This window comes from Culex pipiens, chromosome 1 (genome assembly GCF_016801865.2).
Source record: "Culex pipiens pallens isolate TS chromosome 1, TS_CPP_V2, whole genome shotgun sequence".
In the NCBI taxonomy this organism is placed as follows: domain Eukaryota; kingdom Metazoa; phylum Arthropoda; class Insecta; order Diptera; family Culicidae; genus Culex; species Culex pipiens.
Window position 1 is genome coordinate 95,146,523 of NC_068937.1, and position 15,128 is coordinate 95,161,650.

Sequence of the window (15,128 nt, forward strand, 5' to 3'; positions counted from 1 at the left end):
GAATTTAAGAATTTAAGAATTTAAGAATTTAAGAATTTAAGAATTTAAGAATTTAAGAATTTAAGAATTTAAGAATTTAAGAATTTAAGAATTTAAGAATTTAAGAATTTAAGAATTTAAGAATTTAAGAATTTAAAAATTTAAGAATTTAAGAATTTAAGAATTTAAGAATTTAAGAATTTAAGAATTTAAGAATTTAAGAATTTAAGAATTTAAGAATTTAAGAATTTAAGAATTTAAGAATTTAAGAATTTAAGAATTTAAGAATTTAAGAATTTAAGAATTTAAGAATTTAAGAATTTAAGAATTTAAGAATTTAAGAATTTAAGAATTTAAGAATTTAAGAATTTAAGAATTTAAGAATTTAAGAATTTAAGAATTTAAGAATTTAAGAATTTAAGAATTTGAGAATTTAAGAATTTAAGAATTTAAGAATTTAAGGATTGTTTGTTTTCAAATCCGTATTGGCTTATTTAAAATGTTATGCTTGAACTTTGCTTTTTACTCAATACAAATGACTTGTCTCTTGCATGTCCGGCAGTAGATCGACAATGCGTTGACCAAAATTAAACAAACACAGCCCCAATCTGACCTAAAAAACTAAATTGCATCACCCCAGATTACCAAAAGTCATTTTTCATGCGTAACTTTGCAGCACGGGAGGGAAAATATCTCCAAACTCAAAGTATTGTAATCGAAAAATCAATCATCACTCCTAATGTAAACATTTACTGACGTGAGCAGGATGAACTCTTTGTTTACAAACTCACATTGGCCCAATTACATTGTTTTGCTTGAAAAAACCATCCGTCAGACGATTTGCTCCCGGTAGATCCCGGAGCTAACCTGAGTTTTGTTTAGATTCGAATGAACACAGATGAACTCGAACCTAAATTAGCTCTCGCACAAGTACCGCGGTGGGCTTGACGCGGGTGCCAAATTAGCTTTGCAACGCAATTAGGTCCCTGCGGTGGAGATGCCCTTAGGGCATCTCCACCGCAGAGATCTAATTGCGTGGCAAACCTATCGGTTGGATCCCCAGTTTTAGCTTTGCTCCGTAGCTAATACACGTTTTCGCACCGCTGGGAGCTAATTTGGCTACCGAATCAAGCCCACCGCGGGGATCTAATTTATTCATTTTCAAATTCTAGCCGTTTTGTTGATCGAAATCAATAAAACTTCATTCTAGCATGATAGAACATGCTTCCAATTGCATTATATGTCCTAATTGTTTACTTACATCAATAAAATATCATTTTCAAATTTTTAAAAGAGTTCATCCGATTTGCTCCCGACATGTTTGCACCCCAACTTTCGCACCGCGGGTAGCAAAGCTAAAGCTAAATTAGCCTACGAGTTCATTCAGCGAAGAAAAAGTTCATCGGGGATCCGTCGAGTAGCCAAGATAGGTGCTCGAGAAGTCCCCGAGCTGCCGGTGGCTAATTTTTTCAGCGATTTTTAGAATTATTTGTATTTGTTTTGTTTGAAGATGCATTTATTTTGATTATCAAATTTGAATAAATATTGAAGAAATCAGTAATTTGGTTGTGTCATGTATCATTTTTTAGTATTTTTTAAATAAAAAATAATCAACCACCTATATTTAATATAAGCAAATCATCACAGAAAATTTAAACATGAATGTTCAGAATTTAAAAATATTTTTTTTTTAAATAACACATTTTTGAATTATGTATTAAAATTCAAATATATAACAAGAATTTTCCTTTTTGTATTTTGTTTCCTTTTTGACAGTTATCATACAAATATCTATTATCTGACTAAAAAACTCAATAGTAAAAAAATCTTAAATTTGGAAATTCTAAATAAAAAATATGCAGAATTGAATAACAATGTTAATATTAAAGTATTTATTTTATTCAGAAATTACAAGTCGAAATTACAAAAGCTTAAAAATCTGAAATTTAGAAATTTGAAAATATAAATTTACGAAAAACCCGAATTTCGAACATACAAAAACACTATTTTTATCAAAAATTGAATTCAAAATCAAGAATTTGAAATTTTAAGAATTTGTGAATTTAAGAATTTAAGAATTTGAGAATTTAAGAATTTAAGAATTTAAGAATTTAAGAATTTAAGAATTTAAGAATTTAAGAATTTAAGAATTTGAGAATTTAAGAATTTAAGAATTTAAGAATTTAAGAATTTAAGAATTTAAGAATTTAAGAATTTAAGAATTTAAGAATTTAAGAATTTAAGAATTTAAGAATTTAAGAATTTAAGAATTTAAGAATTTAAGAATTTAAGAATTTAAGAATTTAAGAATTTAAGAATTTAAGAATTTAAGAATTTAAGAATTTAAGAATTTAAGAATTTAAAAATTTAAGAATTTAAGAATTTAAGAATTTAAGAATTTAAGAATTTAAGAATTTAAGAATTTAAGAATTTAAGAATTTAAGAATTTAAGAATTTAAGAATTTAAGAATTTAAGAATTTAAGAATTTAAGAATTTAAGAATTTAAGAATTTAAGAATTTAAGAATTTAAGAATTTAAGAATTTAAGAATTTAAGAATTTAAGAATTTAAGAATTTAAGAATTTAAGAATTTAAGAATTTAAGAATTTAAGAATTTAAGAATTTAAGAATTTAAGAATTTAAGAATTTAAGAATTTAAGAATTTATGAATTTAAGAATTTAAGAATTTGAGAATTTAAGAATTTAAGAATTTAAGAATTTAAGGATTGTTTGTTTTCAAATCCGTATTGGCTTATTTAAAATGTTATGCTTGAACTTTGCTTTTTACTCAATACAAATGACTTGTCTCTTGCATGTCCGGCAGTAGATCGACAATGCGTTGACCAAAATTAAACAAACACAGCCCCAATCTGACCTAAAAAACTAAATTGCATCACCCCAGATTACCAAAAGTCATTTTTCATGCGTAACTTTGCAGCACGGGAGGGAAAATATCTCCAAACTCAAAGTATTGTAATCGAAAAATCAATCATCACTCCTAATGTAAACATTTACTGACGTGAGCAGGATGAACTCTTTGTTTACAAACTCACATTGGCCCAATTACATTGTTTTGCTTGAAAAAACCATCCGTCAGACGATTTGCTCCCGGTAGATCCCGGAGCTAACCTGAGTTTTGTTTAGATTCGAATGAACACAGATGAACTCGAACCTAAATTAGCTCTCGCACAAGTACCGCGGTGGGCTTGACGCGGGTGCCAAATTAGCTTTGCAACGCAATTAGGTCCCTGCGGTGGAGATGCCCTTAGGGTGACCTACATCGTGCTAGGGTGGTTCGAAAAATTGCAATTTTCGTCATTTTCCGCAAAAACCACTTTTTTCAAAAAATCATATCTCCGCGTCATTTCATCCGATTTTAGCTGTCTTAGACGCAAAAGAAAGGTGGTTAGTTTGGCTATTTGAAAAAAATAGTAAGAAGTTCCAAAAATCTAGCTTAACTTTTGAAAAAGTCGTATGAAAACATAAAATGGCGTTTTGATCGTGTGTGGACCAAAGAGCCTATGTCTGAAAATATTTTTATCGGATTCCTCGGAAAATTTCACATAACATTTGGCGATGTCGAACCGTACGTTTTCGAGATATGATTTTTTGAAAATAAAAACTGAGTATTTCGACGCGCCACGCGCAAAAACAGGAAAATGACGAAATCGGCAAAAAATCAACTTTTTCACTAAAATTGCGATAACATCAAAATTTAAGCGATGACCTATACATGTTAGGGTACCAAAATTTTCGTAATTAAAATACGCAAAAATAGTAAGATTTTTCTCAAATAGCCAATCTAATCACCTTTCTTTTGCGTCTAAGACAGCTAAAATCGGATGAAATGACGCGGAGATATGGTTTTTGCGAAAAATTACGAAAATTGCCATTTTTCGAACCTCCCTAGCACGATGTAGGTCACCCTAATGGCCAAAAAAAAAAATACGGGTCTAATTATTTTGGCCAAGAACCCCCCAGAAAAAAATTTGAGCCCGATCGGAGAACTTTTTTTTCGGTTTAGGCTCTTTTCAAATGGAATTGCTGCATAGATACATGGCATGCTCAAGACCTTCGGGCACCGGAAAAAGGTCCAACCGGAAACGGTTCACTGAGCTGATGTCGATTGGTGCCCAACTGGAACCGACTCCGGTGCCCCGTAGGACTTAACCATCTCAATTATTTTTGCAGGATGATGTATTAGAATGATGCCTTGAAGTTTTGCATCATTTCCGGCATTGTTCTGTGTTAAGTTTTTGTTATATTGACCAAAAACCCACATAGGATGGCCGAGGTACCCCAACGGAATCCGGAATATCTCCGGTAAAAGTGGACAATATTTGTCCCCCATCTGACAGTTAAAAATATAGACAAACTTGATCTTTTGCAACCGGAAGCATCCAAATTGGTCAATTCTACAAAAAGTTACGAGATTTTTAAGAAAAAAAATTGGGGTCAAATGACTACCCGAGCGTTTGAGTGTTAATATCAAATTAGCAAGCATTCGAGCAGCTTCAATTTTATCAGAAGTAGGGCATTTATTGCTACAGCATTTATTTGCTACTACTACTACTTGCTACTGCCGATTCAATGTTTATACTTTATAGGAAAGTCGGAATCTATGTCGGATTCACTCAACTTTCATTTAGTTCTTTTTTATTCATAACTTATTTTTATTAGGTGCTGCGACCAGGATAAGTCCGAGGATCGGTAAACAACTCATGTACAATACCTAGCAAAAACAACTCCTTACACTCCATACACAGCTAAAAAAGTAGTAATCCAGCTGCGTGTAAAAGGCCTGGGTGTAAAATAAATATTGCATTATTTTATGCAATTTAATGTGATTTTACACTCTGAAATATGTAGCCCATCAGTATGGGAAACCTACTTGACCGAAATGTCAAGCTCATATATGCTTTTATCCTTTCAGCTTTCCATCGGTCTGATGGCCGAGTGGGCTAAGGCGCCAGCCCTTACTGTTGGTGCTGGGTTTGAATCCCGTCGGTTGCAACTTTTTTTTTGTGTTTGCAAAAATTGTACATGCAGCGTGTAATATTTAGTGTTTATTTTGACGAAGGTGATGTGCATGCTTTTGCATGCGATTTTACCATCGGATTTTTTGCTGTGTACTTCGAGATCATGTAACTGACGAGGGTTTCTTGGTCCAAGCGGGTCTTACAGATCTTGAACCTGGCGCTGTAGAAAATGTACCACAGCTCAGCCAAACTGTAGAACACCTCCTCTCTTTCCGCCTTGGGGTTAGCACCGGCGCCGATGCCAGTATTTTCTTGACTGCTTCCTGCGGGTCGAGGGCGATCCTGCTGTTTTTCGTCCGAGAACGTGCCCGGCAGCGTAGGGAACTCCACCGGCGTGAACGCCGGAACTGCTGGTTTTGGTTTCGACGCCTGCTGCCGCTTCCGGATGAAATCCGAACGCTTGGGACGGCTGCGGTTTTTAGTTTCGTGGGCTCCAAAGCAGTTGGCGCACCGCTTCGGCTCGACTTCTTGGACTTTGCACTCGTCCGTCTTGTGGGGACCCCCACAGATGTTGCACCTCCGCTTGAGGTGACATTTCCTGGTTCCATGGCCCAGCAGCAAGCAGTTTCTGCACTGGGTCACGTTCGGCCACTTGTTCCGGTAGGCCTCCCACCGGATGTGAAACGCTTTCGAGCCCTTCATTTCACTCAGCTGCTTTAGGTTGGTGTACCCCTTGGGGAACGTAACAGAGTGCGGGGTTTCCACCGAGGAGGCGAACTCTGCGTTTTCCTTTGATGGCGTGCACCTCCACAGCATCCAGGTTGTGCGATTCCTTGAGGTTCTTTTTGACCTTTTCAGGTGAAGCCGGTGGAAGTCCTCTGACGACGACGCGGAGTTGCCGCTCGCTTCGTTTCTCGTGGGTACAAAACTCTACTTTGTTCGCAATCAAGTGGGCCCGCGCGGTTTCAAAACGCTCCTCGGAGATACACAGTATTTTGATCCCAAACGGAGTCAGCTTGTAACTTGGCTTGGTTGTGCACGACGACATTACACTCCTCAGCTTGGCGTAGCTCGTATTCTTTACCACCAGAGATGGTGGTTTTTTGGCCACTGGAACCGGTGGGACGCCTCCTTTCCCGACTGGGTTACCATTGTTGTTGTTGCTGTTACATACCATACCAATCAGCATAGCGCACCAGGTACGCGTGCTGTAGCAAGAAGACGCTTCCATCTTTCTCGGTCTTGTGCTGCTACTCTCCAATTTCCCAGGTTACAGATTTTCCGGATATCACCATTCACTTGATCTCCCCACCACGGTTTCCCTGCTCTTCTGCCTGTTCCGCCAGCTGGTTCGGCGCGGTCAAATAGCAGACTGACAGGCTGGCTCTCGTCCATTCGGGCGACATGGCCGGCCCACCTGAGCCTCCCGATCATCGTCTGGGTGGCGATGGACGGTTCTTCAAGAAACGCGTGCAGTTCGTGTTTCATGCGTCGTCGCCACACTCCGTCAGACACCTGCACTCCACAGTAGATCGTTCGTAGCACCTTCCGTTCGATAACTCCAAGGGCACGTTCGTCCTCCTGCCGCATCGTGTTTTGTACATCGTCAGCTTCGTGCGGCGTGGCACTCGATCCGATGTGAGGGTCTTCCGTAATCCGAAGTACGCACGATTCCCAGCAAAATTACGAGTCCGGATCTCTTTGCTGGTGTCGTTGTCGGCGGTTACCAGCGATCCCAAGTACAACGAACTCCTCCAACTCATCACCATCCACGGTTAGAGGGGTGAGACTTGGGGGGCCGACGTCCTTCGAACCCCTTTCTCTCATGTACTTTGTCTTCGTCGTATTGATGCCAAGTCCTACACGCCTCGCTTGTACCTTCAGTCGGGTGTAGATTTCCTTCCCCGTCTCCTGGTTTCTTGCCACAATGTCGATGTCTTCGGCAAAAGCAAGCAACTGGTAGGACTTGTTCATGATCGTGCCACTCGTTTCGATGCCCGCCCTTCGAATAATGCCCTCAAGGGCGACGTTGAATAGCGCACAGGATAAGCCATCACCTTGCCGCAGCCCTCGGCGTGATCCAAAGGGTTCCGCTAATTCCCCAGATACACGCACGTGACACATCACACCATCCAAGGTAGCCTTGATCAGCCGAGTCAGTTTATCCGGGAACCCGATCTCGTGCATAGTCTGCCATAGCTGCTCGCGGTCGACTGTAGATGTGATGTGTGGGCACATTGTACTCACGACATTTCTCGAGGATCTGTCCGAGACAAAATATTTGGTCCGTGGTGGCGCGCGCGAACCTCCCCGCATGGGGTGACAGCTGACGGCAGAGAATCTGGGAGAGGATTTTGTAGGCCGCGTTGATAAGCGTGATGCCCCGGTAATTGCCGCAGTCCAGCTTATCGCCCTTTTTGTAGATGGAGCACACGACACCGTCCATCCACTCCTCCGGTAGCTTTTCCTCCTCCCAGATCTTGGAAGTCACACAGTGAATGAATTTTCTAAAGCTTCTTGAAAATTAACTGCTTCTGCTTCTTCTAAGTTGTATGTACAAGAAGATCCAGACCTGGCCAGGACCATAATAACCTTTTGGGAGATTTTCCAGGGATCGAACTACTTCAGTTGAGTTTTAGCAATAGAATTATTTTAAAGTCAGACTGTTGTCCCCTTACAAATTAGACTCTCCTATACGTAGTCTACTATGATCTAATCTAATTAGTTATTAAGAAAAGACAAAACAAAAACTCTACTCACGTTCCTCCTGCGTCAGCTCCGGCACCTTCGGATCGGTGGCCTTAAACAGCCGCTTCTCGTCGACAAACGGCAGCAGCGCGACGCCCTGCCACGCAAACTTCTTCCCGTTCAAATCGATGTGAAAATCAATAGGATAAAAGTCGATAATCGGCGACTTGGGATCCACCATCAGCTCGGCAAACGCCGGCGGCACGTGACTCCGACTCGCCGCGGGGAACACCCCCATCAGCTGCTGCAGCGGTTTGAACGGGGTTCCGCGGTCAAAGTGCTTGTTGACGTTTTGGAGGGTGCGGAAATCGGACGCGAATGGGGCGTAGTGGTAGGGGAAGTACCACTCCCAGCTGGCGCAACCTTGGTAGTAGTACTTGAGGACCCAGCAGAGGCCGCGGACGTACTCCCAGGCCACGGTTTGGCGGAACTTCATGTTGGTGGGGAGCACGTCGAACTTGGACTCGTAGTAGCGATCTTTGAAGCCGTCCTCCCAGAGGCGGACTTCGTCGGGGGTTTCCGGTTCTTCTTCGGCGGCTGCGTGCGAGATTGGATCGTCGGCTTTGCGTTTCTGGCCGCGGCGCTGGTTGTCCTGGTTGGAGTCCTGCTGGTTGCGGTTGTTGCCGCCCATGCGGAAGTTGGCCGCCTCTTGGCGTGGGTTCACGATGGCTTGCGGGGTTTGGCCGCGGCCGAGCGGAGTCGGCGCGAACTGAGAGTTGTGCATCTGATCGAATTTGGGGCGCTGCTCGCGTTCCTTTTGCATCTTCATGCGCTTGTTGCGCTCCTTGAACCGGTCTTCGGTGACCTTTCGGTTGCGGAAGATTTCGTCCTCGGCGTAGCCCAAATCCGTCATGATCAGTTCGACGCGATCAAGCGTTACGTCCCCGGAGTCCGTCAGATAGCCCTTGGTCTTGTAGACGCACTTTTTGTACAGCGTGACCAGCCGATCAATCGCGTTCTCCCGAATCTCCAGACTCGGCAAATGCGGCAAAAAGTCATTTCCCACGAAGAAGCACATAAACACCCAATCGTCAATGACGCGCTCAAAGTCGTACGTAAACGGCAGGTTCGGCATGTCCAGCTCCTTCGCCAGGTACTCCTTCAGTACGTTCAACCGCACAAAGATGAACTGCGTCTCCTTGCCCGGAGGTGGCGGTGACCGTTCGCAGTCCCGTGCCGACTTCAACCCCGCGCAGTCCTTCATCTCGTGGCCCATCTGCTGACAGATGTCGCACGGCCGCTCCTTGTTCGGCAGAAACTCCTCCCGGATGATGGTAAAGTGCGTCTCGTGCGTCGCCAGGCCCAACATGATCAGATCGGCGTCGGCACCGCACAGGACGTGGTGCGTGTTCGGGTCGTGGTCGGGCTGGGCGCGCTGCTTCCGGATGTAGTCCATGATCTTGTGCTCGCCCTCGCCGGGCACGTTCGCGTCCGACAAGATGACCTTCAGCCCCTTCCACCCGGGATTGTTGTTCATCCGGTCGTGCACGTAGTACTGCAGACACTTGCTCAGCCGGTCCATAAACGGCGTCCCGGGCGTAATGCAGTTCGAATCAAAGTGCGCTCCCTTTTCCTTCTCCGGCGGCAAGATGCACCCCTTCGCGGCCAACTCCTCCCGGATCTTGGCAATTTCCGTCGCCTTCTCCGCCGCTTCCTTAGACGCCCGGAACCGTCGCGATCGCTGCTGGTTCATCTTGGCGCGCGGCGCCACCCCATCAATCGCCATGTACAGAACCTGCCGCGGACGGACAATGTTCATCAGCCGATCGATGCACTCGAAGATGGCCACCATCATTTCGTCCTCGTTCCGCGGCGCCGGCTTATCCTCCGGATGTGTACACGGATGGATGATCCCGTTCATGTCCAGATACAGGTTGTCAAACTCCACCTTATTAGGGTTCGGTTTGGTCATGTCGTCGTACAGGACGTTGCCATCGTCGTCGGTGTTCTGGAACGGATCAAAACAAACAGTTTTTAGAGGTTATGTTTGTTTTTAAAATGAAGCCAAACATCCTATTGGAATCGACCCCGAAACCAAAGCGAATCGCCTCAAAACCCACCTCCCCTCCAAAATGTCCACCTTTAATTACCTTTTGCTCCACGCACTCAACGATAACGCTGGGATATTTGCGCGATAACCAGCGGAAAAATGCTGGTACTCCCATGCTGCTGCTGGTTCCGGTGGTCCGTTCTTCCCGTTCCTAGTACGACCTGGTTCTACACTACACGACGACGACGCACTCAAGGTTCCGCGGCGGAACACGAACCGGATTTTTTTCCCCGGAACAAAACAAAACTCGCGACCCTTCGAAAATGGCAGCGCGAAAAGTGAAATCCGTCGTCGCGACCGTCGAAGAAGCGGAGCTGTCAAACGCGAGCGCGGTGACACGCTTAATCAAATGAAAGTTAGAATTTAGTTAAAAAATAATTCTAAATGTTCTTGCTTCGGATGAGCGTGTAAATTACTTTGCGCAGTGCAGAATCCGAGGGAAAATATTATGATTACGATTAGAATACATGACGAATTGCCCTTTTGCGATAGATTTTCGTCCCGAGTTATAATTACAAATGTTTACGGTACGTGTGTCAAACGCGTTTTGACCTGAAATCCCTGTGGCCAGATTTCGCACTTACAGCAATTTAGAGGGTGTGTCAAGATAAAACGACAAGATTTAAACATCTTTCATACACGGAAACTAAAATCATGATTGAGATTATAAGCAAACTGCATATAAACGAACTTTAAATTTGCTTCATTAAATCCATAGCACAGTTTCATGAACCTCATTTGGCAACATATGTTTATTAAACTTAATCTCAATACATTTTATATGCGTGTTGCTTATAACCATGTTTGCCTACTGCTTGTTAAACATCGTTATGCTCGCCAATAAACTTTGTGAGCATTGCATATAAACTGTATGTGCGAGATAGCATAGATTTTTGCAGTATGCTTTTACACATGCAACTTATATGCAATGTTCACAACATTTATGTACGAGTGCTCGAATGTGTGCATAAATGCTTATAGTCAAACAAGATGGCGAAAATTGAAAAATAGCATAATTTGCAGCAGTTGCAGCAGTCAAGCGAGTTAAAAAAAACTGGTAGCAGAGTGAATGGTTCGGCGTCCGTTTGATCCGACGGCATCATTTCGGTAACCCGGAATCCAGAATGTGGTCTCATCGCGGCAATTGGAATGCGGTTCGGTGGATCCTGGGGAGGTGGATAGTACGGAGGTTATCGGGACAGCAGGTGCGACAATGGACGGATCGAGTGAGGATTGGGGATGTGAGTTGATTGGGGGAGTTTGATTTGAGCTGGGAGATTTTATTTGTGATTTTGTTTATGTAGATAAAGAAGGTCATCGACGTCCTCCCTTTCGGACCACTCGCACGCTTCCAGCTTGTCCTCAACGTTCGGAGTGTCACAACCTGCGCCAACACCGGCGTCCAACGATCTGCTATCGGACCTGAGTGGACTTTCGCTGTGCAGTATTTACGGTGAGTTTTGGTTGAGGTGCTTTATTACATGCATAGCTTCGACACGGCCCCTGGACGGAGATTTTTGAAACCCGGACCCTTCTATAATTTCAGCTGGCGCCAAGTTGAGCCGGGATCTTTGTCAATTGCGGCCGGAAACGTCCAGGATTCGTTCCGGAGAGGAGTGGGACGCGATTCGGAGGGGTTTGGATGGTCTGATCAAGTGTTGCCGGGACCGAGAAACCCGGAGCAGGCGCACTCATTCAAAACAACGAACAACACGACCTCCTCCCGGAACTTCTCACCGGAGATTGGCTCTACCTTGTAACCCACAAGATCCCCTCTTTAGCACCTTCCCCCGACCCGGACAAGTTGCTACTTCTAGCGATGGCAGAGTTGGGAGAGCGTCCAAGGTGGAGGTTTGCAAGTTTGGACGGTTGCTGTTTGGCGGGTTAGTTCAATCGATTGCAATTTGACGAGCGGACCTGATGGAGGAGCGATTCGGCGGTCCAACCCAACGAGTGCACCCTGAAAGCAAAGCGAGTCAGCAACGAAGCATGCTGTCAAAGTCTGGTCACTTGCTAATGCCATGCCAAAAGAGATTCCCACCATCGGCCGCGATTGCTTTTTATTTAGAATGTAATTTAAAAAACACGTGCAAACTCGTTCAAATAAAAATACATAAATAAGCAGCATAAAAAAACAAATAATAAAAATTGAAAGAAAATTTAGACAGAAAAATATCATAAGGCATAACAAATACAAATAAAATGCATTACTATTGAAAATTAAATGAAAAATATCATAAAAATTATTAACTTTAATAATATATGTTTTAAGTGAAAGCATATTAAAATCTGTGAGCATTGCATATACTGTTCATGTGCTGTGAACATACATTTTATATGCGTTAGCATATTTAAAATTCGTATCCATGTATATGTAATGCTGATAGAGTTTATATGCAAGGCTTACACCGTTTATGTGCAGAAGCATTTTGCAAAAATCTATATGCAAAACTAATAGCAACAATCTTGATATTTATTTCAGTGTATAAAGAGCGACAACAGTGGTTTTTATGGAATATCTCAGGATTGAAATCGAATTTTGGGGATCTGTGAAGGTAAAAAAAATGAGGCATTCTGAGTAGAACAAAATGACGTAGCATGACAACGACGATAAAGTGTCATATCGTTGCTTGTTATTTTAAAACTAAATCATCCACACAACTGTCAAACCGTCGTCGGTCAAACCTTAGGCTGAACCTAAACCAGATAAAAAAATCGTTCCCTGTCAAGCTAATTGATTGATTGATTGTTTCGTGAATTTTCATGCATATTGGTGTTGAAAAAGAATACTCTTTGAACGTAACGAAGACATCCTTTCATTTGTTTTGTCTCAGGCCTTTTTGTCGAGGTTTTTGTGCGTTTGACAGCTGCCGGTTGCGAATCCGCTGTGTATTGCTGGAGTTTTTTTTTTTTTATTGAATTGATCCTATCAAGGTTCCTATAAACTTTATTTTTATTTTTTTGCGTAAAAAATCAGGCAGTTCCAAAAACTCTCTAGCAGTTAAAACTCAATATAAGTTTGGTTTATTGAACCTTTTTTAGAAAAACTCCACATTTTCGTTTAGAGCATAGAATTCACAATATTCACATCGTGAAAACATATTTTTTTTGTTCAGAACGGATTCGCTAATTGGAACGACTGACAGCTGCCAAAAACATGTAACCACGAGCTTAACTTAATCAAGGTCCCAATTTCTAGTGTTTTGTGCCTTTTGTGCAAGCAGGCCTGGATTTTTGTTATCACACTGCTTTGCACCTTGCTAGATTGCAGTGGGATCAAATTAAGTACAGTTACTTTTGTTTGCTCTACAAGGTGACGAGTGGGAACTCCCGGGAAATCGGCCATTTTTCTCGGGTTCCAGGAATTCCTGGGAAATAGCAAAATTCAACTGCCGATTCCCGGGAAATTGAAAATGTTGAGAATCGTCACTTTCTAGTTTGCACTCATACCGATGAACTTTTTTAAAATAATGTGGCTTTTGTTATTAGAAAAATATATTAAAATTTGTTCTCTTCCATTTGCTGAGTAGACCGGGACACTGAAAGTAACTAACTTTTATCGTAAAAGATGGCAAAAACTAGCTTTGAACCAATGATAGACACAGACACAGTGGGGATTGGAAGTCTAAATATAGATCGAGGATCTTTCAGATGCTTGCTGCTATGTTTAGGCGGGGCCGGACAATGTCTAAAGACCTCGGAATTGGACCGCAAGAAGCTCTGTCATTTTGAAATGGGTCGTTGGAAGCAGCTTTTGTTCATTCTTCTTTGCTACACGTGTAGTAAAAAAACAAGTTCGAAATTTAAATAGACCAAAAGGGAGCAAGAAAAAATCGACGGAGGACAGCAATGCAGGAACAGTGAGGAAGATAAGCGCCACTCCCGCGGTTATAGCATTCAACACGAGGACAGTGCCAGTTCATGTGGGAAGCGCATCAATACGTTGTGGATGTTTTGCTCAGTGCAATCTCAAACCCAAATTGGAAAAGTCCAGTTAAATTTTTTGATATATATATATTTTGATAGAACGATGAAATTCGGGCAATTCTTGGAGAAATTTGTCCTTTGTTAGAACTTGGTTTAACTAAAAAGATATTCAAAATTAGTCACATTATTGAATCCTCCTCTTTTCAGGACTGCCATATATGGTATACCAATGACACATCAGGTTCCTTAAAACTAAAACCTGTCCAAAACGTTTGAATCCGACCTTGACAAAAAAAAAAATCAGCTCCAAACAAAAACAACTTTTCCATAGTAAATAATTGCACAAGACTCTAAAGAAGTAAAAAATGCGCAATTTTGTGTTGAAAAAAAAAATATTTTCTATGATCCTTGGATGCTAAAAACGTAGTCCTCGGTCAAGAACAAGATTTGATTGAAGATGGATTCTGCCTCGGGGCAAGACAGTGAGCAAGGGAGTTACTCTTGTTACTCTAAGTTCCTCCCGTTTCCTCTACTTTGCTCCCGTTGCTCAGAAATTTTACTTTTGACAGTTTCCCATCTCATTCTTCTTGGTTGCTCTACATTCCTCCCGATTCCTCCCGATTGCTCCCGTTTGCTCTCGGTTGCTCTGGTTGCTTCAGGAGAAATCTCTCCGAAGAGAGCAAAAAATGAGAGAAGAGTAAAACAACAAAATGACATTTCGTTGTTTATTTACACATTTTCCAGATTGAGTCGACTCGCTCAAAGAAATTTGTCGAATATTTTCTGTTCCTAGTCTGACTTGATTCCTAGATTCTTTAAGCCCCTGGCCAGGTTACCTGGCAAGATTGGCCATATTGTACTGGAAGTGTCCCGCGTAGGCCGACGGCGGATACAGAATCGATGAAACCTCCGTAAAGAATATATCGCATCTTCGGTACTTTTAACTCCCGGCGAACGGATGTGTAGGCGGCAAGAGCGAAAGGCAATCCGAAGGTGGCAACGACGGCTACAAAGTCGTCCGTGGCAAGTTGGTACTGATTGTCGGGTTGGGAAGGAAATAATATGGCCTCCAGAGGCTGGTCGGTGTCCAGTTCCCGGTCGAAAGTACCGATCCGGAAACTGTTCGCCAATAGCAGCGGGGATTTGAACGAGAAGCAAGTTTCAATAACGAAATGGACAAGAAAAAACGTGCTACATTCCAACCGCCACACCATGTCCGCTCTGGTCAACCTGAGGCGTTGTGTAAGGCACCCTGGCTAATCCCTCAGCATCGAGCTATCACGTTCTGGTGGTGATGTTCGAAATGCTGCACATGAGTTGGCGGAGATTTCGCTGCTGTATTTTTGGCGCGGTGTGGCATCTACTAGGGCACCTGGTGTTGTCGGCAATGCCGAGGTCGGCGCGCATCTGGTCCCTAAGGTTACGCTCGTTTCCTGCGTCCACGC

The 15,128-nt window shown here is 42.5% G+C and overlaps 2 protein-coding genes across 3 annotated transcripts in view; one reads left to right on the plus strand and one right to left on the minus strand.

Annotated features, from left to right (window-relative positions):
- LOC120424033 (5'-3' exoribonuclease 2 homolog) overlaps positions 1–10,063 on the minus strand; it is a 62,384-nt gene extending 52,321 nt beyond the window's left edge. The window contains exons 1-2 of the mRNA XM_039588056.2: positions 9,797–10,063; positions 7,719–9,654 (exon numbers count right to left, since the gene is read on the minus strand). Coding sequence (XP_039443990.1) covers positions 7,719–9,654; positions 9,797–9,871 — 2,011 coding nt within the window. The 5' untranslated portion in view covers positions 9,872–10,063. The remainder of the gene's footprint in view (positions 1–7,718; positions 9,655–9,796) is intronic.
- A 334-nt stretch (positions 10,064–10,397) lies between these two features.
- LOC120424037 (uncharacterized) lies at positions 10,398–12,236 on the plus strand. 2 transcript variants are annotated; one of them, XM_039588061.2, is made up of 3 exons: positions 10,398–10,997; positions 11,061–11,200; positions 11,303–12,236. In XM_039588061.2, exons 1-3 carry the CDS (start codon positions 10,881–10,883, stop codon positions 11,514–11,516), a joined length of 471 nt encoding a protein of 156 aa, XP_039443995.1. In that variant the 5' UTR covers positions 10,398–10,880; the 3' UTR covers positions 11,517–12,236. The 2 variants fall into 2 exon arrangements, with proteins under 2 accessions (XP_039443995.1, XP_039443994.1); XM_039588060.2 differs by having other exon boundaries at positions 11,061–11,209; positions 11,303–12,235.
- Positions 12,237–15,128: the final 2,892 nt, after the last annotated feature.